The sequence below is a fragment of the Danio rerio genome, chromosome 16, assembly GCF_052040795.2.
Source record: "Danio rerio strain M-AB ecotype USA chromosome 16, GRCz13ab, whole genome shotgun sequence".
Lineage (NCBI taxonomy): Eukaryota > Metazoa > Chordata > Actinopteri > Cypriniformes > Danionidae > Danio > Danio rerio.
In genome coordinates, this window is record NC_141036.1 from 41131491 (window position 1) to 41156719 (window position 25229).

The window sequence follows — 25229 nt, forward strand, 5'->3', positions numbered from 1 at the left end:
CTCCGAGGTCTTTGCGCGCTTCTCTCTACTTTATTAATCTGCTTTAATCTCTTAACTGTCACCACACTTTAAGAACTTCCTTTTAAAACTTAAAAATGCTCTAGGCATAATCTTCATCATTAAAAAATTTCCCAAACATGAGTAACAGTTACTAGTTAACGTTTATCCTATCCGTCAAGGCCCTCTTAGGAAAACACAGATCATTTGCATGCAAATTGTTATTTTCTTCTGGTATTCAAAACCCCATTGTTTTCCTTTTATATCTTTACTTTTACTTTTTTAGTTTTACTTGTAGTTCTTTATAGCTGGAGAAACAGTTCAAGTGACTTTTTACCGTTACAAGCAGGTCCTTGGTAGAAAAAACACAAACGTATAAGCGAAAATTGCTTACCGTTTTTAATCGTGGCCACATATTTGTGTTTTTCCTCCAAGCCTCAGCATGTCCAGTGTCACCTGTCTATCTCTTTCCAGCCGCACGTGCGGGCGCCATTTGTCGTAAATATTGACTTCTCATCAATTACAAATTATCAGACCAGAGGTTTTGAATATCAGAAAATAGACTTTATTCTCCATAATAAAGCCGAGAAAGAGCAGAGCAGACCCCAGAGCATTCTGAAGTCTCTCCATAAACCTTTACTGTCTGCTGTATCTTTAATATGGTGTAAAGATTATTATGCGTTATTGAAACATAAAGGGGGACGCAGCAAAGAACGTCACTATAAATTTAAACTACTTTATTATTTTATGCAGCAGCCTTACATTTTAAAAGGGAAACATAAGGGTGATCATACGCAAAAAGATCCCAGACTATAAGGCTAGATGTTTTCTTTCCCTTATTTCTTTATTTGTTTGGCGCATGTGCTCATGTGCAACCAGAAAACTGCCCGCCTCTCCTTTCACTCCGCCCGAAGCCCCAGCGGGCCCTCCTTGGCCCAAGGCAGGGCCGGAGTGGGACTCTTTTTCAGCCCTGGAGTTTTAAGCCTTAGACCGGCCCACCGCAGTTCACGACTGACTATATTAAAATAAGGTCATTTCCAATTCAGTTTCTAATTACACTATCACGTCTTTTTTTTTTTTTTTTTTTTTGAGAAAACAGCTGCTTTAGAACTTTAAATGTTCAAAAACCCTAACAGTATTATATGTCTTAACAATAAAACTATAATTAAAAAAAAAAAAAAACATACTCAGACAAGAATCAAACCCGGATCGGCAGCGTCGTAATCTAACGTGCTAACCACTGGACCACAACTGTTGTATATGAAGGACTGACTCATCAGTAATATCATCATTAACCTGTAGGCAGAGCAGAGCTGCGGTAAAATAATCAATAAGAAGACTGTAGTCAAGTAAGTAAATAAATTAATTTAAAAAGTGTGACTGCTGAGAGCAACAGATTCTGGAGCTAGGGACACCGGCCCTCGCGGCCAAAAAACGGACCGGCCCACCGGGAATTCTCCCGGTCCTCCCGATTAGCCAAACTGGGCCTGGCCCAAGGTATTTGGCGGGCCTAATAAGGCCGGCCGCTGGCCCCAAGAAAGCCCCGCTTTGGCCCGATTAGGCCCCGGAAATGACAGTGGAAACGCGACTGGCCTTGACTTGCTCGCTTTAGGCGCGATAGTGGAAACGCAGCTAATGACTCCCTGTGCTAATGTCTGTGTCTCTCTGTCTCTCCTCTCTAGCGGACTCCAGCAGTTGACCGATCCTTCACCAGAACTCTCACTCAAACTCACATTCTCCCTGGAGCACCAGAGCACCTATCCACTGAAGAGCACCATATTCATCTCATTTTACGTACTTCACTATATAAATAAATCACCCTCCGGAGACCTGTTTGTAACACCAACGCTTTGTGTATGTGTTTTTCCTCTGACTCGCCACAATAGTCAAAATAAGTTCATGTGACTTAAGTTGTTCAATTATAATTATATGAAGCTAAACAAAAATAACTTTATTCAACGATTTATCTATGGGAGGATTAGAAAGCTCTTGGATTAAATGCAAAATATCTTCATTTGTAGATAATTAATGACAGAATTTCAATTTTTGGGTGAACTAAACCTTTAAGCAGCTGTAAGCCTCACAAATACGTAAAATTAATTGACTGAAAACTGCTTGAACTTTATTAAAACTGTTTGCACTAATATATTGTGTTAACTACACAGAGGCATGCAGCAGTGGCAACGTCAAAAGAAAGCTTCCCCTAAATCGAGACTAAAGGTTACTTTCTTTGGGGAAGCAGGCACAGACTCTGGTGCCCTACGCAAAGACAGTAGCTAACAGGTCATAATAATTTCGAAGAGGAATTTCAGATCAGATTTCTTTAATTACAACGTCATTTCTGTTGTGCAGTAATGTTAGCAGAGATCGAAGACCGATTGTTCATCTGTGGTGCAGACAAAAGAGGAAAGAGTCCCCTCTACAGCATTAACAGCGTAGGTCAGAATTACTTCAGGTGTGCAGTTTTGATTACAGGTTGTGAATCACATGTATTACTGTTGAACTGTTGATGTCACATGCACTAATTTACAGATATTCTTATTTACCTTTCGGGACCTTGAACATGACAGAAGAAGGTGAGGGAACAGACCCCGAAATGCAGACGAGCTGAAGGCCGATATCAAAGCAACTTGGGCTACAATAGTACCTCAACTTTGTCGAAGGCCAATCGCCTCCATATTGAGGACATAATACAGTACATTAACACATTTTTCAGAAGGCCAGCGTGTGTTTAAGATCCTTTTTATTGGTCAAATGAAATATGCTAATTTTGTGAAATACTGGATTTGAGTTTTTTCATGTTTATCCATAATCATTTAAATTGAAACAAAAGATTGAAATACTTCATTTTGTGTGTTGTGAACTAATAACACATAAGTTAAACTTTTTAAAACAAATTATTCCAATGTTTTTGGCACATACCTGTAGTCTGACCTGTCACCTAAAACGTTTTTGCCATGGCAAACCCTACCAGGAGCATCAGCCCCCAAAAACATAGCTGTAGGATCACTCAGGCAGTGTTTCAGACACAATTTTCTTATTGCTCCCTAATCTCAAAATCTGCAAGAGTAGAGGGATTTGACGCGACCGCCATTTTTAAAAGTGAAATCGAATAGGAAGAAAATGGGAAGAAATCCAGAAGTATTGCTTGGAGTTACTAGGAACGTTGTGCACTTGGCTGTATATCTTATCAGGGAAGAGAACGTGACACAAATTTATCATTTCACTGCCTTCTGAGTGACCCAAAGGTCCGTTCTGAATGAACAGTGAAAATAAAAAGGGATGTCAGAGCTCATTTTCAGCTAAGGAAAATGCCACTAGTTAGCTAACCTTTCCCAAACACATTTTAGATGCCATTTATCAAACTCGAGTTAATAAAACAGAAATGACTGGCCGTGAAGGTCATCAGTTCACCCACCGCTGTTTACTGAGTGCAAACACAGATGAGGGATCCACTTGATGACTCGAATGATCTTCGTGGCTGCTTCACGCTTCAGTGTTCGTGTGTCTGGGCCCTGTCATACACCCGGTTTAAGGTGTGATGCAACTGTTGTTTGCTAGTTTCAGCTGGACATTTTGACATTTTGCAGCACGCTGTTTAAATAGCAAATACATTTGCGTACTGCTCTAAAAAAGGAGGTGTGCTGAGGCGCATTGTTGGCACGTTGCTATTTTGAGGAACTAAACTGTTCAATAGACCAGCTGAGAGGAGGTCTAAAGTCCAGCGCAGAGCGAGTCAGTTGTGCGTATTGCTTAAACATTGCTTAATACACACAGGATGTGCAGCAATTCGCAAATATCTTTACCAATATTATTTATTATATGCAGATTATATTTGTTTTATTAAAAACCAGCTTCGATTTGCCCACCTGTCAACTCACCGGGTTACATAGGCTGAAGCAGGCAAGCCCCCACAGTGTTTACCTGCTGCCATGAACTGAAGTCTAGGAGTTCTTGAGTGTGTTACTCTTAAAGAGACTGTGATGTTGTTTGATGCCTAATCTGCTTTTAATGGGTTACATTAAACTCACTGAATGATATTAAAGTGATGTTTACACACTATTTCTGCATTTTGAAATATCAGCAACAGCTTGAGGTTTGTGTTGTCAATGCAATGTTTACAGTTCTGGTCTTATACTTCTGGGTTTCTTCCCACTGCAGCCTCGCTTTGGTTCTTCAAAATGGTGACTGCGTGAAATAAGCGTATGGCAAAAATCGTATTAGCAGTGTGGTGCAAAATGTCTTTATTTATAGTGCCCTGACCTTTTAATAGCAGGGGAACTGCTATAGAATGGCTCGTACCATCACAACGGTCAAGTATGTTTGACATGCTTTTCTCTCTATTTGCCACTTGCTTTTCTTTTCTTTGGCTGCCTGCTGTTCATTCAATCAACAAATTGCAACCAGTCAAGCACCAAAATCAACTTTCACTTCAAGTTGAGCTAAACCCTCTTTCGCTTGTATGAAACGCGCACTGTCATTGGACAGAAAGAAAACCACAGCTGATTAAAGCGGGAGTTTAAAGATCAGCAAAGCGACTCAGATGACAGGGACTCATTAGCTTTAGCTGATTTCTGTTGTAGAATTTCTCATCTGGGTTATCACTGTCTGTAGAGAAACGTTTTGCAGTTGAGGGGTGACGTTACTGCTGTCTGAATGTCCATCATCATCAGTCAGTCAAGTAGTCTTTATACATTTCCCGAAGGCGATTTGGTTGCAGCATACACGCATGTCACACATAATACTCAAAGCACATAATACAATACAAAATTCTACCCTAAATTCAAAAACGTTACAGCTGAGGGGATGAATGAAAGTTTAAACTGATTTGTTTTACTAATAGGAGTTCTGTATCGATTACTTAAAGGGAGAAGTGGCTATTTAAAATATTTTGAATGTTTTATATTTTGTTACAGACATACAGTGTCATCCTGCAACTGTTTTCAGCATATGAAATGTCCCAAACCCTATTCTGAACTTTCAGAAATGGGGGGAAAATTTTGTTTTTACTCTCTGGTAGTCATGTTGCTATGTTATATATGCATTCAAAAACATTCAGGAAAGGGTTTTATGTAAATTCAGACCACGAGTCCACATATATGGACACCATGTTTCTCTAAAAGTACATCATATCAAAAGATGATACTTAGATTTTTATTCTAATTAGGTTCCATTAAGCCCAAATAGCAAAGAGAAATAAAAAAATGCATGTAAAAAACATCTTGGCCCTTAAGAGGATATCATATATAATTTAAAAAAAAGAGTTAAAGTTTTAAATGAAAAAAATGTGGTCTTTTGTCATTTATTGAGAAAATAAACTGGCAAGCACATTGAACTTTCCTCAGTCAAAATTTGTCCTTCTAAAACATAATAATATTAATAATGCAGAGCTTCACTTTTTGAAGGTTTATGGATAACAAAAATAGCCCAATTAGTATTAATATTACCTTGAACATGGGCCGCTTTTGGCTTCAAAACCTTCATAGTGTTTTTTTTCTTCTTCAAGAATAAGGTCCAAGATTCAGAATAAACGTTGGGCTACTTGTAGTGAAAGATGACTTCACTTTTGTCATATTGTATGTTGTCTTGCTGGATGAGGATGTTTGACTCATGAAAAATATTAGTTTGCATACTGATTAGCTGAAGTCACACTGATGTGACGTCAACAGATGATTCGGCTTTTTTCAACAGGTTATTTTCACAATTTATGATGGTGTAGCAGCCAAAATAGGACAAATGAGGTTATGTATAGGACAAATTCTGTACTATCCCCTCCCCCCACACTCTGGCTACGGGCCTGAAATATGACAGAAGCATGAAATTATTTACAAACTTGCTGCTGTAAATCTGAGTGTTTGATATTTATAATCTGCACCGCTAAGAACTTAATTTGACTATTTAAAAGGTGATTTTTTCTCAATGTTAGGATTTTTTTATGAAATATTGACAATAAAAATCAAGATTGAGATTTAGAGTTTATTGTTCGTTGTGTTTTAATCCACAGTAGGAGGAAGAGGAGTGAAGAGGAAAGCGGATGATGATTTTCACAGTATTTTAGGTGAAGGCAAACCATACGCTCTGCGGAAACGCATCAGAGTTGCAGAGCTGGAGAACACAAGAGACACAGAGATGAGCAGCTATCAAGAGAAAACCAGCTCAGGTGTGTCTCCATCAAAACTTGTACAGCTTCAGCACCATACATTTATCACCACTGAAGATTCTGAAACATGAAGCAGGGTGCAAAGTGTTTCACTCAGTTAGCTGCTAAATCCAGTGAGCATGCGGAGATTTTGGCCACTAGGCAACAATACAGTGTCTGGATCAAAGTGATTGATTTATCTATTATGGCCAAAATCAATACAATATTATATTATGATCATGCTCCATCAAGTTGAACACTTTCTACTGTAAACATGTCAGAACTCAGATGTTGATTTGAACTTAATTCGGGCACTTTAAAGGGGATTTTCTCAATCTTTATATTCTGAAGAGTGTATTGTTCATTGTGTTGTCATCCACATTAGGAGGAAGAGGAGTGAAGCGGAAAGCGGATGATGATTTTCACAGTGTTTTAGGTGAAGGTAAACCTTATGCACTGCGCAAACGCATCAAAGTTGCTGAGCTGGAGAACACAAGAGTGGACGCCGACACAGAGGCGTCCAGCTCAGGTCAGTCCACTCTTTATGACTGGAGAAATACTGGAAAACTGGAGCACTGCTGCCATTCGTTAAATCCCAGAGTAAAATAAATGCCAATTAATGAAATAATCGATTATTAATAATTCATTATTGACTGTAATCCACATCAGGAGGAAGAGGAGTGAAGAGGAAAGCGGATGATGATTTTCACAGTGTTTTAGGTGAAGGTAAACCTTATGCACTGCGGAAACGCATCAGAGCTGCTGAGACGTCCAGCGATGAGAACAGCAGCTCAGGTCAGTCTCCCGTTACAGAATCACACTTTTCTACAGTTTCATCACTTAAAATTCATAATACAGAGGCAAGCTGCAACTCTTAGCTGCTGACCGAGGGTGCGTCTCGCTATTAGTTTTACTCGATCTTAGTGCGGCATTTGATACCATTGACCACAATATCCTCATAAATCGCTTAAAGTCTACAGGTGTCCAGGGACAGGCTCTACAATGGTTTAAGTCATACTTAACTGACCACTACCAGTTTGTGAATCTTAATGGACAGCCTTCACAAATCTGCCCAGTAAAGTATGGGGTGCCTCAAGGATCAGTTTTAGGCCCTTTACTGTTTATAATTTACATGCTACCTCTGGGAGACATTATTAGAAGACATGGGATCAGCTTTCACTGCTATGCAGATGATACTCAATTATATATTTCAACTAAACCTGACGAGACGTCTGAACTTTCTAAACTAACTGAGTGTATCAAAGACATCAAAGACTGGATGACCAACAATTTTCTTCTCTTAAACTCTGACAAAACAGAATTATCACTTATTGGGCCTAAATCTTGCACACAGCAGATCTCGCAACTCAATTTACAATTAGAGGGATACAAAGTTAGCTTTAGCTCTACTATAAAAGATTTGGGTGTCATATTAGACAGCAATCTAACTTTTAAAAACCATATATCCCATGTCACAAAAACTGCCGTCTTTCATCTGAGAAATATCGCTAAATTACGAAATATGCTATCCATCTCAGATGCAGAAAAGCTAGTCCATGCTTTTATGACTTCGTGACTGGATTACTGTAATGCTCTATTTGCTGGCTGCCCAGCATCCTCTATTAACAAACTTCAATTAGTACAAAATGCAGCAGCCAGAGTTCTGACCAGGTCTAGAAAATATGATCATATCACCCCAATTTTATCCTCCTTACACTGGCTGCCTGTTAAGTTTCGTATTGAATTTAAAATATTACTTCTCACCTATAAAGCTCTAAATAATCTAGCTCCTGTTTATCTAACCAACCTTCTGTCTCGCTACGAACCAACTCGCTCTTTAAGATCTCAAAATTCAGGGCTTCTGGTAGTACCTAGAATAGCAAAATCAAGTAAAGGAGGTCGAGCCTTCTCTTTCATGGCTCCTACACTCTGGAATAGCCTTCCTGATAACGTCCGAGGCTCAGACACACTCTCCCAGTTCAAAACTAGATTAAAGACCTATCTGTTTAGTAAAGCATACACTCAATGCATCACCTAGCGGGTTCCACACTGGCTTCTGCATCTTGCTTATATACACTATGAACAGCAGCTACGCTAATTATTCTCTTTATTCTCTATTTTCACCTGGGGATACTCATCCCGAGGTCCTCAGATTAGGCGGAGTCACTGATTGGATCCAAGACCAGCGACGTGATGATCCCAAGGATTCCATATCTGGGACCAGGCCATATCCTGAGCTGCTGGTGCGCTGATGGTCGTAGGGAGTGGAGAACATGTGTCTGATTCCAGCGACGCTCCAGGGACAGACGAGTCTTCATTGAAGCCATCTTCCAGCATAAACCACGGCGAATGAAGTTCTGCACAAGACTTTTGGCCAGTGGAGAAATTAAAATGGTCGTGCCCAACTGAGTCTGGTTCTCTCAAGGTTTTTTTTCTTCACTCCCATCAGGTGAAGTTTTTTTTCCCTCTCCGCTGTCGCCACTGCCTCGCATGGTTCAGGATTGGTAGAGCTACGCATCGATGAATTTGCTCTTCAGTGTTTGAACTCTCAGTAATGATTATATCACACTGAACTGAGCTAAACTGAACTGAACTGAACTTAAACACTAAAACCTGAACCACACTGTTCCAGTTACTGAACCACACTGTTCCAGTTACTATGACCATTTATGTGAAGCTGCTTTGACACAATCTACATTGTAAAAGCGCTATACAAATAAAGCTGAATTGAATTAAATTGGCAGAAATACACGGTATGTGTGAAAATTATCCACTTTTATTTGTGCCAAAAAATCATTCAAATAGGGCGACACGGTGGTGCTGTGGGTAGCATGTTCTCCTCACAGATAGAAGGTCGCTGGTTTGAACCTCGGCTGGGGCAGTTGGTGTTTCTGTGTGGAGTTTGCATGTTCTCCCCATGTTGGCATGGGTTCCCCCACAGTCCAAACTATTTTCTACAATGTAGATTGTGTCAAAGCAGCTTAACATAGAAGTTGTAGTAAATTGAAACTGTCAGTCCAGTTTTCAGAGTTGAAAACAAACGTGAAAAAGCTTCATTACTGGCATAAAAAATAAATGATTCTTAAGATTAGGAGTGTATTGTTCATTGTGTTGTCATCCACATTAGGAGGAAGAGGAGTGAAGCGGAAAGCAGATGATGCTTTTCAGAGTGTTTCTGGTGGAGGTAAACCATCTGCCCACCGGAAACGCATCAGAGTTGCTGAGCTGGAGAACACAAGTGTAGACGCCGACACAGAGGCGTCCAGCTCAGGTCAGTCCACTCTTAATGACTGGAAAACTGGAGCACTGCTGCCATTTGTTGAATCCCAGAGTAAAATAAATGGCAATATTGAAATAATCGATTATTAATAATTCATTATTGACTGTAATCCACATCAGGAGGAAGAGGAGTGAAGAGGAAAGCGGATGATGATTTGCAGAGTGATTCTGATGGAGTCAAACCATACGCTCTGCGCAAACGCATCAAAGCTGCAGAGACGTCCAGCGATGAGAACAGCCGCTCAGGTCAGTCTACCGTTACTCTTCTACAGTTGTATGAGCATATATATGTCAGCTTAAAGGCACAGTGCACGACGACACAAAGCAGCAGAGCTTTTATTATGCCACAGTCCAGCGCGTCTGGTTCTTCAGCTCGTGATCACGTGTGCTGTTTTATCAGACTAAATAAATGTTGGGCTTCTGTTATAATGCTGCTCTGTGCTGTCAAATAAAACACAAACATATTAAAACCTCGCTAAACAAACAGAAATAGAATGAATGAACAGCAGGCAGCAAAAGAAAAGAAAAGCAAGTGGCAAATAAAGAGAAAAGCATGTCAAACATACTTGACCGTTGTGATGGTACGAGCCATTCTATAGCAGTTTCCCTGCTATTAAAAGGTCAGGGCACTATAAATAAAGACATTTTGCACCACACTGCTAATACGATCATTAGCATGAACACACACACTGGCTGTGTCTAAAATCACACGCTTCCATACTAAATAGTACATTAAGACAGTATGTGAGCCGAGTAGTATGTCTGACCTCACAGTATTTGACAAACAGCATGTGAGAAGTACCCAGATGACCTACTACTACTGGAGAGATTCTGAAGGGTGCATCCAGTGGACACTACACTGTCCCATAATGCACTGCGAGATCATTCATGAATCACTCCTCTAGTGGATTTTGGAGATTTTGATAATAAAAGTCTCACATAATGTGCCTTTAAACCTGTGAATGATGCAGTATTGTGCAAAGTATTTCTCAGTAGAGCTTCATGACAAAACATCTGGAAACTAGTAGCACTGCTGCCATTTGAACAGATCCCCAAATACAATAAATGCCAATTAATGAAAGAACTGATCATTAATAATGCATTGTTGACTGGAATCCACAGAAGCTCCAAGAGCACTGAAGAGGAAGGCTGGATGTCTGGATCAGGACACAGTTGCTGCAAAACGAGTGAAAACAGCCCAGATCCAACATGGCGGCAGCAGCAAAACTGCAGCAGAAGACAGAAGTTCAGCTAAAGACAGCAGCTCAGCTAAAGACAGCAGCTCAGCTAAAGACAGCAGCTAAGGTTTGTCTTCTGCCGTAATGTTTTCTGTCTAATCTGCAGGGTTTTGTTTTATTTTTCAGAGTTTTACAGAGTTTTCTCACGATTAGATTGAGCAGAAGAGTAACAGGAGTGAGCAAATGTCATAAATGTTTTCTCCAGGATCTTTACTTGACAGATATGTGCTTGGGAAGAAGCTGGGAGAGGGATACCATGGCACTGTCTATCTGGCTACACGGAAATCTGACGGCCAGAAGGTAACATTCAATTTTCCTTTGTGTGTGTGTGTGTGTGTGTGTGTGTGTGTGTGTGTGTGTGTGTGTGTGTGTGTGTGTGTGTGTGTGAGTGTGAGTGTGTGTGTGTGTGTGTGTTTGTGTGTGTTTGTGTGTGTGTGTGTGTGTGTGTGTGTGTGTGTGTGTGTGTGTGCGTGCATGCGTGCGTGTGTGTGTGTGTGAGTGTGTGTGTGTGTGTGTGTGTGTGTGTGCGTGCGTGCGTGTGTGTGTGTGTGTGATCAGACATCTCTCTGGTTGAATAAGTTTTGACTTTATGCTCTCTTTGCAGGTTGCCAAAAAATTGTGACTAAAAAGCTTCTGGGAACGCGGTACCCGATGGTAAGTTTGCATACTCTACTGAAAATATCTGAAGAGAAGTGATGAACTCCATGTTTAGTCATGCTTTCACTAAGCTTGCGTTTCTGCTCATGCAAGTAAACAACTTGTTGTGTTTGTTGCGATGGGCATTGTAGCTGTCCACTCAGGAAATACAAAGCTAATGTTGTTTTCAAGTCATACTTGTATGTGATTTTGACCGAATATTCAAAGTAACGTATCATGGTAAACAACATAGGGAGCGAGTCACAAGTTGGCAATGAACGAATTTGCGGCTATAACACCAACTTTACCTCAATGGAATAGAAATATGGGATGAAAATAAAGGAAGCAGATGCAGATGAAAATGTACGTTTGCGCACAGGTGGAGCAGTTGTAGGTTGTTGTGTTGTTGTTGATTCTGATTCAGAAAAACTGAACGCGACGCACATCAGCAGGAAGGTCGACCAAAACACAAGAAACTGCCCCATAATGTGAAGAATTGTACGCTTTAAACAGCAGAACACTGTTGACTTTATGTCTGGACCCTAAACTCTCCCTTCAACAGATTAAATACTCCCAAAAAATACTGCAAAACTCCGTTTAAAGGAACTAAAGCCGTCAGATGATCGACGCTGACTAAACACGGAAACACAGCAGCGCTGCGCCTTCACAATAAAAGTCCCGCGCGCACGACACTTAAAGGGATAGTTCCTAGCAAGAGAAAACTTTTGTCACCATTTATTTATTGAACATTTATACATTTATTACCTCTGTTAAACAAAAATATGTATTCTGAATAATGCTAGAAATCGGCAGGAAAAAATACTATGGAAGTCATTGTCTAGCAGTCTGTCTAGCAATGTTTAGCCTAAATGTGTTTAACAGAAAAAAGAAACTCAAACATGTTTTGAAGCAAGTGAAGATTGAGTAAATGACGACAGAATTATCATATCTGGGTGAATATTTCGTTTAAAGTCTGCATTAAATCAAAATGTTCAATGTTTATGTTGCTAGCATATGGCTAGTCTTAAAATAAACAAGTTAATCTGTGCAAATGAATCCACTGAAAAGTTTGTTTTGTGGATCTTTAATCAAAATCTGCCCATCGGCTTCTTTTCTGAAACGGCAATTCTTTTCTGACGACTCTGACTGGCCAGGTTATGTCCGAGTCCAATCAAAACTGGACTCGAGTCCTAGTTCGATTACCCCAATACAACCAAAACCCCTCTAAAACCAGCCTGGTTGACTAGCTAAAACTAGCCAACCAGCCTAGGCTGGTTTAAGCAGTTTTTTTTTTTCAGTAGCAGTCTTTGTTTTCATGAATGAATTATTTTTGTTCCAGTTTGTGATGTTTTATTCGATTTAAAACCAATTAAATTATTTGCTCCTGTTATAGTTTGAGCCAAAAATATGTCAGATGGGCATAAATATACGCCCTTTATGTTGCAAAGTTTAATTTCCAGATTAAAAAACTAAATTAACCATATAAATGAATGTCTAATTAATGTCAAACGTCAAACTAACTTTATTGCGGTTTACGACCTGGCTAAGCACAAATAAAAAAAAAACATTCATGTTAACCTTATACATAAAATAATGGTGCACCTAAAAATAAAAATTTAACATTCATGTCATTTCAAATCTGGATGATTTTCTTTCAAGTTATTTTTGCAGGATGTCTGTAATGCAATAATATATGTATATATATATATATATATATATATATATATATATATATATATATATATATATATAATTTTAGGCTGGATTACTGTAATGCTCTGTTTGCTGGCTGCCCAGCATCCTCTATTAATAAACTTCAGCTAGTACAAAATGCAGCAGCTAGAGTTCTTACCAGATCTAGAAAATATGATCCCCTATCACCCCAAAGTTATCCTCCTTACCCTGGCTGCCTGTTAAGTTTCATATTGAATTTAAACTATTACTTCTCACCTATAAAGCTCTAAATAATCTAGCTCCTTTTTATCTAAACAACCTTCTGTCTCGCTACAATCCAACTCGCTCTTTAAGATCTCAAAAGTCAGGGCTTCTGGTAGTACCTAGAATAGCAAAGTCGAGTAAAGGAGGTCGAGCCTTCTCCTTTATGGCTCCTAAACTCTGGAATAGCCTTCCTGATAATGTCTGAGGCTCAGACACAATCTCTCAGTTCAAAACTAGATTAAATACCTATCTGTTTAGCAAAGCATACACTCAGGGCATCACTTAGTAGGTTTCCACACAGGTTTCTGCATCTCGTTTATAAACACTATGAACAGCAGCTACGCTAATTATTCTCTTTATTCTCTATTTCCACCTGGGTATACTCATCCCGAGACCCTTAGACTATGAAGCGCCACTGATTCGATCCAAGACCAGCGACAAGATGATCCCAAGGTTTCCATAATCCTGGACCAGGCCGTTTCCTGAGCAGCTGCTGTGGTGATCATAGAGGAGTGGAGAGCATGAGACTGATTTCTGCGACGCTCCAGGGACAGACGAGCCTTCGCTGAGGTCCAGCTTCTCCAGAGCCTTGACTGCAGCTCTGCACAAGACGTTTGGCCAGTGGAGAAATGGTTGTGCCCAACTGAGCCACGTTTCTCTTAAGGTTTTTTTTATTCTGACCTTTCCCCAATTGGTGAAGGGTTTTCCCTGCCGCTGTCGCCACTGGCTTGCATGGTTCAGGATCTGTAGAGCTGCGCATCGATGGATTTGCTCTTCAGTGTTTGGACTCTCAGTAATAATTATTAGACCACACTGAACTGAACTTAAACTCTGAAAATTGAACTGACACTGTTTCAAACACTATAATCTTCTATGTGAAGCTGCTTTGACACAATTTAAATTGTAAAAGCGCTAGAGAAATAAAGACGAATTGAGTATATATATATATATATATATATATATATATATATATATATATATATATATATATATATATATATATATATTTATGTTAAATATAGATATTTATTGTCAGCATCAACAACATCTCTTATACAGTAACAAATGCTTTAAATGGGCTTTAATGCATTTATTACTTTTTAAAGGCTGTAATGAACTGAATTGCATGAATGAAAACTTACACTGTTTATTTAACACTGTGCTTTAAAAGTGTGCTTTGACACATTCTTACATAAGTTCATTGTTCAATGCATAGTTAAAATAATACTTAAATATATTAACATCAAATGCTAAATAAATAAAATTTTCTCCGACTCCTGTGTGTAGGCTCAGTAAGTTGACTTTTATAGTGACGAATAATTTTTTACATTGCCTTTAAAGGGAAATAACTGAACATAAACATAGGAGGCTGACAAAAATGGTCGTTTTAGAAGAACATTTCAGATGGCGCTTAGAGGTTTTTGCATCTGAACTCTTCATATATAAAAGTATGGTAATAATACTTTTAATATATTTAAATTAAGTTAACTTTTGGTTAGTATACTTGCAATGTACTTATTTTCACCAGGGGTCTCTTTAACTCAGTGAACACTAGCTGGCTCATTTTACTTATTAGCTTATATTTGAGTGTACTGTGCTGTGTAGATGTAACACTAGCACAAACTGAAGCATAAGTGTGTTTCCATTAGTTTTCCACAAAACTTTTCTGAGTGTTGTTAAAAACTGTTGTGAAATGAAGACATTTCCATTCTAACCATTGTTCTTTGGCTAAAGCTCAACATTTGCTGGTCAGACACTGAAAGAGCCCTGGTGCTAGTTCAGTAGATATTATAGTAGGATTACTCATATCAGTGAACACACTCTTATATTTCACATTATAGTCACACAAATGGCAGGGCAATGTGCTTTAAACATTACATGACGCATCAATATTGTTCTATAAAGGCTAAATTGAGTCTGCAGTCTGTAAAACAGATCTTCTCTGTGTTGTGTTCACACTTATTGTCAGATCAACACACAGATAAAGTAGTTCAGGCATGTTTTGAGTGCATTACAGTGCCGTATCACTACGCTGAAGGATTTGACTTGTGTTAATGCAAGGAGCCGGTGTGATGAACAAAGAGCAGGAGTCAGAGATACAGTTTATTGAAGACAATAGTTTACAGTTTGATCAGCAGAAAACAGCTTCAACACACTCCATGGGGTTCGCAGGCCGTTCTGCATACAGTCTCAGTTTCACAGAAATGATAGAAGAGCAGCACACATGTGGTCAGTGACCAAATCAGATCATCAGGAATTCATACTTCCATTGTTTTCTGACATGATGCTGTTTTCCGCTTCCACATTTTTTAAAAATTATGAGACAAGTAAAAATATACAATCACAGTACATTAAAAAGAAAATGGAAAGACAAAAAGAAAACATTTTAAAAAAAGAAAACAACAAAAAAAATTAACAGTAGGGGTATATACATCACATATTAAAGAAAAAGATTATATAATTGACACATTTCAGTTGTTTTTAAAGCATTTTTTTGTAAAAGAGTTAGAAATTGTTTTAAAGTAATGCTGCATTTCAGTGAGCAAGATATTAAAAAGGGTTTTTGGTTTGAAAATGTACATTTATGTATATACAATTTTGTTAATAACATAAGAAGATTAAGAAAAAAATATATTTTTTTATGTATAGCATCCGTTTTATTATTAACAAAACATTTTCCCATAGTAAGGAAAAATCTTTATCAACATTCTTAATAAGAAAAAGAAAAATCGTTTCAAAGCAAATTAGAAAAACTGCATTGCCAAAATAAGTGAACTAGGCATTTTTTTTTTGTGTTGCTTACAAAATGAACAATTAATATCAATATCTTTTTTATATCTTACTAAGAGAGTATTGACCGAGTGTGTATGGTGAATAGTTCTAAATGAAACTTCTATTATCTTATTTGTAATTAAGTAGCTATTTGGGATGAGCCATATTTGATTTCTTCAATCAATATCTGAAACAAAAGAATTCCAATAAAATAAAAAAAAGTCACATTTGGAACTGATACAGTTCCATTAGGAAATAACATCAGAACTTTTCAATGCAGATGGATGGGGCAACCATTACTGTTTCCAAAACAGTGAAAAGCCTTGGAGTAACGATTGATGACCAACTAAACTTCTCTGACCACATCTCTAGAACTGCTCGATCTTGCAGATTCGCACTCTACAACATCAGAAAGGTCCGACCCTTCCTATCTGAACATGCAGCTCAACTCCTTGTTCAAGCTCTTGTTCTCTCCAGACTGGACTACTGCAACTCTCTACTAGCCGGGCTTCCAGCTAACTCTATCAAGCCTCTTCAGCTGCTTCAGAACGCAGCAGCACGAGTGGTCTTTAATGAACCTAAAAGAGCACATGTCACTCCGCTGCTCATCCGTTTGCACTGGCTGCCAGTTGCTGCTCGCATCAAATTCAAAGCTCTGATGTTTGCTTACAAAGCGAATTCTAGCTTCGCTCCTTCTTATCTGCTCTCACTTCTGCAGATCTATGTGCCCTCCAGAAACTTGCGTTCTGTGAATAAACGTCGCCTCGTGGTTCCATCCCAAAGAGGGAAGAAATCACTTTCCCGAACTCTCGCGCTCAATCTGCCCAGTTGGTGGAATGAACTCCCTAACTGCATCAGAACAGCAGAGTCACTCGCTGTCTTCAAGAAACCACTAAAAACTCAACTATTTAGTCTCCACTTCTCTTCCTAATCTGCAATTGCCTCTCTGGCTCCACCGCTAACTGTATTACAAAAAAATAAATAAATAATTTACTAATGTTTTGCTTCGTACACTTTACACACCTGAAACTTGCCTAAAGCACTTATTCATTGTTGCTCTTATAGTTGTGTAAATTTCTTTTTTCGTCCTCATGTGTAAGTCTGCTAAATGTAAATGTACTGATTTGTTTGAAGAAGTTGCAGAGAAACTATATTTTCCTACCTTTGTAGTAGAAGCGTCTCAAGGGGGGAAGTAGAAGGATAGAGAATGCCTTGGACTAACCTAATAACTCCAGATGGTATGGCATCAAATACGACAGCAAATTCTTTAGGGGGGATGGGAGTATTGAATCGATTAAGAAATTTTGTTTATGAAATTGAGATAATTTAGCTGGTATTTTATCAGCATTATAGTTACAGAGTAATAACAATTAAGCCATCCAAATTAAGAAAATATGTAATTTGGAATAAAGTTCCAGATTGATGTTGGATTTTAGAGAATATTTTTTGTCCCATTTAATTTTGACAGTATTATTTAATGTACGGAAATCCAGCATATTAAGACCACCATTCTCAAAGCTCTTCATAACTTCTGCTTCCCACATTCTGCACTTCCTCCCGCAAGTGTCGCAGTCAGAGCTGCATGCAAATGAGGGCCGGCTGAAGCCTCCCCATTGGTCTATTAGCTCTAGATTGACACCTCCTCCCTCCAACCAATCAGGTGAGGAGGAAAGCTGACGTCACTCTAATGGCGGCTTCAACTGGCCCTCATTTACATGCAGCTCTGACTGCAACCCTCGCAGGAATTTGGGAAGCAGAAGCGGAAAACAACAAATGACAAACATCAAACATGGAAGAATGAAACCATTTCCTGCTGCTGAAAGCCTCTGCGTCATGCTGAACCCCTCGTGCTCCAAAATCTCCTCTAAAACAGGTCCTCTTTCAGGGTGGAAAGCATAAACTACACATATCTAGAACAGTCTTTATTTTTATTGGTTTTTTAGCCATGGCTGATCCAGAATCTGCTGCACTGTTTGCAGTCTCTGATCATCATCCCCAAGGGTAATGCAGGTATTCATAAATGCCATGAATTCTGTAACATTTTAAAAGAGAAAGTTAGTTAATGGTGGACACACACACACACAGCTCAATATTGACCTGAATGACTCCTGTTGTGCCCTAATGTTCAGTCTTCATGAAAATATAATATATATTTTCCTAATGTTGGCCTCATTTTAGAAACCGTCACCAAACCTCAAGATAAAGAAAAACATTGTTTTGGGTTTTTCTGCTGGTAAAATGTGGCCAGGGTCAATTCTGACCCATAAGTCAACAGGAGGGATGAACAGTGTCAGTCCCAGTCATCTTCTTACCTTCAGGTATGCTGGAACATTGTTTTTCTATTTCCCGCATGATGCCAAACAGCTGCTTCACTGTGTTTTTAACCGCCTTCTTTGGAGATATCCTTGTGTCTGGTGGGTATTTCTTTGGATCTGTCAGAAAGAGAGGTTTAGTGTTGAGCAAGCAGTTCAGCTAAAGCCCCATTCAACTGAGTCTCAGAGACTAATGAATGTTTTTCGGCTTCCTCCTGAAATAATCTGACTTACCATGACAGATGTGCATCCCACAGCCAAAATCAATTAGCTTGATTTGCAGAGGCCGGTCGATGACGAGGATATTACAATCATGAATATCATGATGACAAATTTTCCGCCTCAAGCACTCCTGCGCTGCTTTGACAATCTGCAGGATAAGCGTACGCGCGACTCTCTCCTCCAGGTGTTGGTGCTTCTGCAGGAAATCCTCCAGTGTTCTGCACGGGCCGAGATACTCCATCACCAACATTATTGTCTTACACACTTTCTGTAAGCAGATGCAATGAGTTAAAATAAAGCACACGACAGCAGTCCTCAGGTCAGTCTTTACTAGGCATGGGCCGGTATTAGATTGTGGCGGTATGATAACCTTGGATCAAAATATCACGGTTTCACGGTATTGTGATTACTGCTCTAATATGTAGTCTTTTTGAATGTCTGGGTAAAAGACAAACTTGTTCCCCTCTGAAAACAATATATTTTATTTTGTAATAGATTTATAATATTTTTTTGGCAGTAAACATGTCAGGCTAAATAATTCAAAAGATTAATTGACTTCTGCGGCCCTCATTTGTTTCAAAAACACTGATTTCTTTACTATTTAAAACAGCATTTTTGGATATTTATTCAGCTGGAGATACCGTTGTCCTAAAAAAACTGTAAATAATATATCTCACACAACGGTATTACAGAAAATTTGGCAGTTTTAAAACCTCGACTTTTCCATACCTTAAAAACAGTTATTGGCCCATGCCTAGTCTTTACACTGGCTTCCAGTTACATTCAGGATAGATTTTAAAGTAGAAATGAGTTTATTTTGCTTACCGCACCGGCATATCATTAACCCACAAGCTTTTCTGAAAACAAGACAAAGTTATTTACATGTCCAGAAATGCTTCTTGATTTAGGAATTTGAATTTACAAAATTAAAACGACAATAAGAAACGAGACAAACCCTCCTGCAGCGCATTGTGCATGAAATGTGCTGTATAAATACACTTACTCCTCTTGGCAATTTCTCCACTTTAACTAAAAACCATTCCTGGAGCTTGATGAGCAGCGGGCTGGGGGGATCTCTCACAATTGTCATCATGGCCACTTCGATTGGTATGGGTAACGGATATCCAGGCTGAAGATAAAGTGCACATTAGCTGCATATCAACAACATGTAATCCTGTTTTTCAATATAACTGTAAAAGAAAATCTGTAAATCAGCAGCTTTCCGTATTTTGTGATTCATGTTTTTTTTCTGTGTGTTTATTTATGCTTTTGAAATGCATTATGGGAGCTTGATGTTTATTATCTGCACTGGTTTTGTCAATTGTGATGTAAAAATCTGGTAATTCGGCTTCAGACGGTATTAGATTTTAATGTGATGAATTGCGGAAGCTTTGATTTTATCAAGATATTAAGCTGAGCTGTGAAACAGATTACTTTATCAGGTATGATTACAACAATACCTAGTGTATTGCTTATTAAATACATGTAAAAAAAGATTATAAAGTACAATAATAGGTAACACTATAATAAAGTATAAACTAAACTACTTTAGATAAATTAACTGATGTTAACGAGAGGACTTTACTGCACAGAGTTAACGAACCAAAGACAAACAGTCTCTGAATTCCCAAAGTCGTAGCCCAGATTAACATGAGAAAAGCATCATGTTTGAAAATAAATGGCTTAATAAGGGTTCAACATGTTGCAGAATAAAATAATCTTAAAAGACACTCTAAAAGTGTAAATAATAATTATTCATTATTGTGCATGTTCATTATTATGATATACTGAATTATTGAATATTGGCATGTGACTACTTTTTTCTGTTATATGTATATAAAGTCACTGTTAAACTGCAGAGTTAAATTTTCAGCATCAAAACTCGGCAGAGCACATATTAATTCCCATCATAACCATAAATAAACAGAAAACAGCAGTGAATCACAAAATGATCAGTAGATATTTGTATAACCACAGCCGCAGACAGACTCATCTATTAAATGTATTTTGTGATGCTTCAAATATGAATCACGCATGATGTTTTCAGACTTACCACATTGCTGTCAACTTCTGAAGTAGTCGACTTGATGATAAACTGTGGATGAAAAGTAGAATTAAACATGAGTGAGCAATCAAACATGATTTCTCTAAAGTTGATGTCCTCTAAACTGGACTAGGGTGAACAGACTTACCTGTTTGCCGTCCATTTTTCTGATACCACGATAGACATTGCCGTAGCAGCCAGCTCCAATATTTTCTTTCAGGTCATATTTTGCTTCCACTGAAAGATAAAAACAGCATGTTCATTTGAGACAGCTTCTAGTTATGCCTGAACAGACAGTATAAAAATAAAGCCATTTAACCCGTAACAGCCAACAACATAAACAAAGCCAATTTGCCCCGAATTAAGTTTTTTGAAACTTTTTTTAATTCAAAAGCCTTTTCCCAAAATATGTCAAAATAGTTTGTCACTAAAAAAATCACTCCATTTGCTGAAACTGAGAGAAAGTTGAGGCCAAATGACCCCAGTGTGTATGAAACAGCAACACAAGGGTTAAACAACATCAATCAAACATTAAAAATACATTCAAATGTACCAGAACCAGGAGAAGGCCCTATCCTCTGTCTACATGGCGGTCTTCTTTGTCCGGAAGGACCGGGAACATGTAACATACTTTTTTCCATTTATTAGCAGTAAATAACGCTCTCTAGGGTGTATAAATGAGTTTACTGCAGTTAATTATCTGAGTTTTCGCCTTGTCTGAGTATCAAATGAAAAGTTCCTCAATACACGTCTGTTCTGTCAGGCGTCTGGTGGATTCTGACACTCGCGGTGCAGAGCGCGTTCGATTTATGACGTAGCGTAGGGCCAGACCAAAGATGGGATGGGGGTCCTGTAGGTACAGGTGTTCGCGTTTATTCTTCAGGGTGTAAAAGGTGAAGTGGCATATTAACCTACTGTTTAGGGCTCGTGATAACATTATAAAATACGCGTGGACCTTATACAACTCTTTTGCCATCTCTGCATGGGGAAAAGAGGGAAGAATAAAGTTAATCACGCAAGGCCTGGCATGATTGATGTTTGACGGGTCCAACACGGCTGATTAATTTGAGGACTCTGCATCGGCCTTTAGCTCTGCACTGAATTTACAATGTAATACGGAATCACGATGCGTTGACTCTTGTCCAGAAGTCTGCTGCTAAGAAATCGAGAGCTCCGGAGTCTAATGTTAGTTGTCATGGAAACGAGGATGTCTTGGCGGCAGTACGTGAAGTTGCTAACCTATGGAATAAAATTTCTGTTATAATTATAAAATTCACGCATCTGCAATTATGAAACCGCAAAGGAAAACGGAACATAACTTGTGACGTTACTTTACAGACACGAAATAGTTTCACCACGGACACGAAGAGTACGAATCAAACAGCGACAGTCCACTGTCAAAATACATCACCGCGGTCACAGGCATTAATAAACGAGCCAGAGTCATCGATCACAACAGTGCGCTTGCGTGATGAGATCCTGAATCCTGACTGAAGGAAGCCCCCCGAACAAAATGTCTGGGCAGCTCCCACACACCGTCTCAGGTAAGACTTTTGTTAATCCCTCTTTGAGAACTGTCCTCCATGAGCTGTAATAAAGGTTGAGACTCAATGAGGTCCATTTTCGCTGTGTTTCTTAGACATTTTACAGAATCAAAATTAAGATCGGGCCGAGGATAGCAAGCTAAGTTAGCATAACGTAAGTGAACTTGACAGGCAGCGAGCGCAGAACTTCTCAGTGAATCACTTAACGGTGTTTAACTATAACATGGCATCTGTTGATTAAGTGTTTTTGAAAGCCAGATAGACTATTGATCTATTATAAAGAAGATATCAGCAAAAGGCAAGTTAAATATTTGAGGGTTTTTGCTTATTTTTATGACACTGAATCAAATCCATCAATTGTTTAAAAAACTTGAGATCTACGTTAATTTATCTTATTATCACCGAATGAGTGGGAAAATATATTGAATAATGTAATAAAGTCTGTGCAGATTAGCAATTGGTTAAATAAGTGACCCGGACCCATGGGCGTAAATCATGAGGGGCAGTCATTTAAACACTCGTATTTCATCTGAAAGCTGAATAAATAAGCTCCTCATTGATTTATGAGAGAAGATTATATGTTCAGATATACGTTTTTATATTATCTTTAAGTTAGCAATCCACATTACTAAGCAGAAATGACGTTTTTATATATTTATAGCAATTTACAAAGTCTTTATGAAGAGAATTCTTATCTAAAGTAGAGTAACCTAACTTAAATAATTTGAGCAAATAGCCAAAAAAGTATATTTTGTCTCATATAGTGACTATTCCCTCAAATCTACCTGCTCAACATAAGACTCGTTTCTTAGTATTAGAAAAATGCCCAATATCTATCTGTCTGTCTGTTTTTAATTAGCTCAGATTATGTCCTGCTTACAAGCACTTGAATCTATGAAAACTGATCATACTAAGATTTTTAGCATAATAGAAAAAGTGGACCTTTTAAAGACTAAAGACTTTGATATTATTTTCTGCTGGATACCAGGCTGGTCATATGGGATGAGTTGGAAATGAGCGTGCAGATAAAGCATGATAAAGGAAGATAGAAGTTGGAGATAACAGAACGTAAACTTCCTGTGTCTGATGTTAAACCTGTTTTAAATCTGTATGTTAATGAGAAATGGCAGATGGAATGGGATGAATGTAGGAAAAACACATGGTATGAAGTGAATCCATTAATTAATGAAAGGAATAATTACCATTTTGAAAATAGACATGACCAGGTTGTTCATACAAGATGTAGCATCAGACACTCATGGCTTACACTCGCATATTTATGAAAAGCGGAAGAAATACCTATTGGTGACTTGTGTAAAAATATTTTACCGATAAAACATTTTAATATGTTTAAAATATTTCCCGAATAAAAACGTTCTCTAATATCATGTAAAAATACACATTGTGTTTTTAAATGATATTGGAGAATGTTTTTATTCTGGAAATATTTGAAGTGAGCTGTTTGAAAAGGTGTTTTACAATATTTATCTTTAATCTAACTAAAAGATTGTATATGACTGTTTTCAGTGTTGTTGCTTGCTACTTGTATGTTTTTTGTTGTTATTTTAAAATGTATGTTTGCTAAGATTGTTTACTAACTGCAATGAGCGTCATCATGCTAACTGATATGATATGATTATAAATTGTATATTTAGTACATGTTTTTTGCCATGAATATAGCCAATGCTGCTGATATGGCATTAAAACCTAAATAAAATCTGTCCATCCATCCATCCATCCATCGTTCTGTCTATCTATCTATCTATCTATCTATCTATCTATCTATCTATCTATCTATCTATCTATCTATCTATCTATCTATCTATCTATCTATCTATCTATCTGTCTGTCTGTCTGTCTGTCTGTCTGTCTGTCTGTCTGTCTGTCTGTCTACCCTCTTTAGCCATTGTCAATCATAATTCTGCATGACTTACAGCTTAATTTTATGTTAATGTTTATCAGGTTCCATTTGGAGAAATAATATCTGCTGCTCAAAGCCTGGTGTCGAGGCTCACCAACACCCTAAGATCACCAGAGAACACAAACCAACTAAGAGAGATTAGTTCAACACAGAGAGAGAGGACAACATCAAGTTTCCAGAGCCAGTCAGTTCAGCAAGAAATGAGGTGTGAGATTCAGTGGATGACTGTGTGTGTAGAAGAATCTAATGTGTTTTTTTCTCTAATACAAATTGTTCCTACACTAATGAGAAAATATTTGTAGGTCATTTCCTGGGTTTTTCCGAGAGGAGCGTAGAGGGAAAAGCTGTTTTGCACCATATAAGGGGCAATGTAAAAGCTTATTAATGTATTTTTACCTGCTGGACAAACAGCATGAAAAAACACCAAAAGGAGAGGCAGAAGTACATCTCACTATGGCTGGACTTGGAAGACAGCAGTTAAATGTGCAAGAAAATTTCCCCCATTCAGAGGTATGATTAAAGTTCCATGCCCTGTTATTTTGTATTTCTGTATTTGTTCCAAAATTATAATGTATTAATTAGGGATGCTCATTTCGGTTAATTTTGCTAACCGACAACCGTCGCTCATTAATCGGTTATTAACGGTAACTGGTCAGATTACAATTAATTTTATATTAAACAAATTGACGTGTCTATTTTGTGTCTGACACATTAAATAATGCATTTTAAAATACTAATTTATTTTTAATAAATACTAATTTATTTTATGCTAGCACAGTGGTTCTCAAACTGTGGTACGTGTACCACTAGTGGTACGCAGGCTTCTTTCTAGTGGTACGCGGATGAATCAAATATGTAATATGTACATGCTTCATATATTTAAAGAAATTATCAAAAATGATTTATATACGAATATGATGACATAAAGCCTATATTTATGAGGTCTAGGCAACATTTCCAGGTGCTAACAAACCAGGAGTTATTTCTTTTTTAAACTGTACAGAGCTTAAGCTGCTTAACTAGACCTAATACGCTACTGTATTTCAAAACTGCTCATTATGGTGGTACTTGCAAAGACAATTTTTTTCCGAGGTGGTACTTAATGAAAAATGTTTGAGAACCACTGTGCTAGCATATTAATAATAGAACAAAACAACAGAGCATCTTTACGCACTTGCAGTGTTTAG

General features: G+C 38.1%; 4 protein-coding genes and 1 long non-coding RNA gene across 12 annotated transcripts in view; 4 read left to right on the forward strand and 1 right to left on the reverse strand.

The window, feature by feature from the left end:
• LOC141378278 (uncharacterized) overlaps nt 1-1841 on the forward strand; it is a 28598-nt gene extending 26757 nt beyond the window's left edge. For 2 of the 3 annotated variants that reach the window (XM_087287506.1, XM_087287505.1), the window contains one exon: nt 1680-1841. The gene's annotated coding sequence lies outside the window, so the exon portion shown is untranslated. The remainder of the gene's footprint in view (nt 1-1679) is intronic. The other variant, XR_015511775.1, reaches the window with a different exon arrangement.
• Nucleotides 1774-9227, forward strand: LOC147840354 (uncharacterized). 4 transcript variants are annotated; one of them, XM_087287531.1, is made up of 4 exons: nt 1774-1851; nt 6002-6157; nt 6522-6665; nt 6806-9227. In XM_087287531.1, the coding sequence occupies exons 2-4, from the start codon at nt 6127-6129 to the stop codon at nt 7012-7014; spliced, it is 384 nt and encodes a 127-aa protein (XP_087143657.1). In that variant the 5' UTR covers nt 1774-1851; nt 6002-6126; the 3' UTR covers nt 7015-9227. The 4 variants fall into 4 exon arrangements, with proteins under 4 accessions (XP_087143657.1, XP_087143654.1, XP_087143656.1 ...); XM_087287528.1 differs by lacking the exon at nt 1774-1851 and adding an exon at nt 2233-2436; XM_087287530.1 differs by lacking the exon at nt 1774-1851 and adding an exon at nt 2268-2432.
• Nucleotides 9212-11604, forward strand: LOC147840355 (uncharacterized). Its single transcript, XM_087287534.1, has 5 exons — nt 9212-9407; nt 9536-9661; nt 10538-10720; nt 10859-10953; nt 11258-11604. The coding sequence occupies exons 1-3, from the start codon at nt 9212-9214 to the stop codon at nt 10717-10719; spliced, it is 504 nt and encodes a 167-aa protein (XP_087143660.1). The 3' UTR covers nt 10720; nt 10859-10953; nt 11258-11604.
• Nucleotides 11605-15317: 3713 nt separating this feature from the next.
• Nucleotides 15318-21362, reverse strand: LOC141378263 (serine/threonine-protein kinase pim-2-like). 3 transcript variants are annotated; one of them, XR_015511753.1, is made up of 8 exons: nt 21131-21362; nt 20726-20814; nt 20587-20628; nt 19537-19662; nt 19359-19390; nt 18546-18801; nt 18312-18431; nt 15318-18031 (listed from the first exon to the last, which is right to left on the reverse strand). XR_015511753.1 is itself a non-coding variant. In XM_087287460.1 (7 exons), exons 1-7 carry the CDS (start codon nt 21216-21218, stop codon nt 17928-17930), a joined length of 825 nt encoding a protein of 274 aa, XP_087143586.1. In that variant the 5' UTR covers nt 21219-21362; the 3' UTR covers nt 15318-17927. The 3 variants fall into 3 exon arrangements, 2 of the variants coding, with proteins under 2 accessions (XP_087143586.1, XP_087143587.1); XM_087287460.1 differs by lacking the exon at nt 19359-19390; XM_087287461.1 differs by lacking the exons at nt 19359-19390; nt 19537-19662.
• A 19-nt stretch (nt 21363-21381) lies between these two features.
• Nucleotides 21382-24552, forward strand: LOC147833408 (uncharacterized). The gene is made up of 4 exons (XR_015511797.1): nt 21382-21798; nt 21916-22121; nt 24084-24247; nt 24345-24552. It is a non-coding gene; the product is annotated as an uncharacterized LOC147833408 (long non-coding RNA).
• Nucleotides 24553-25229: the final 677 nt, after the last annotated feature.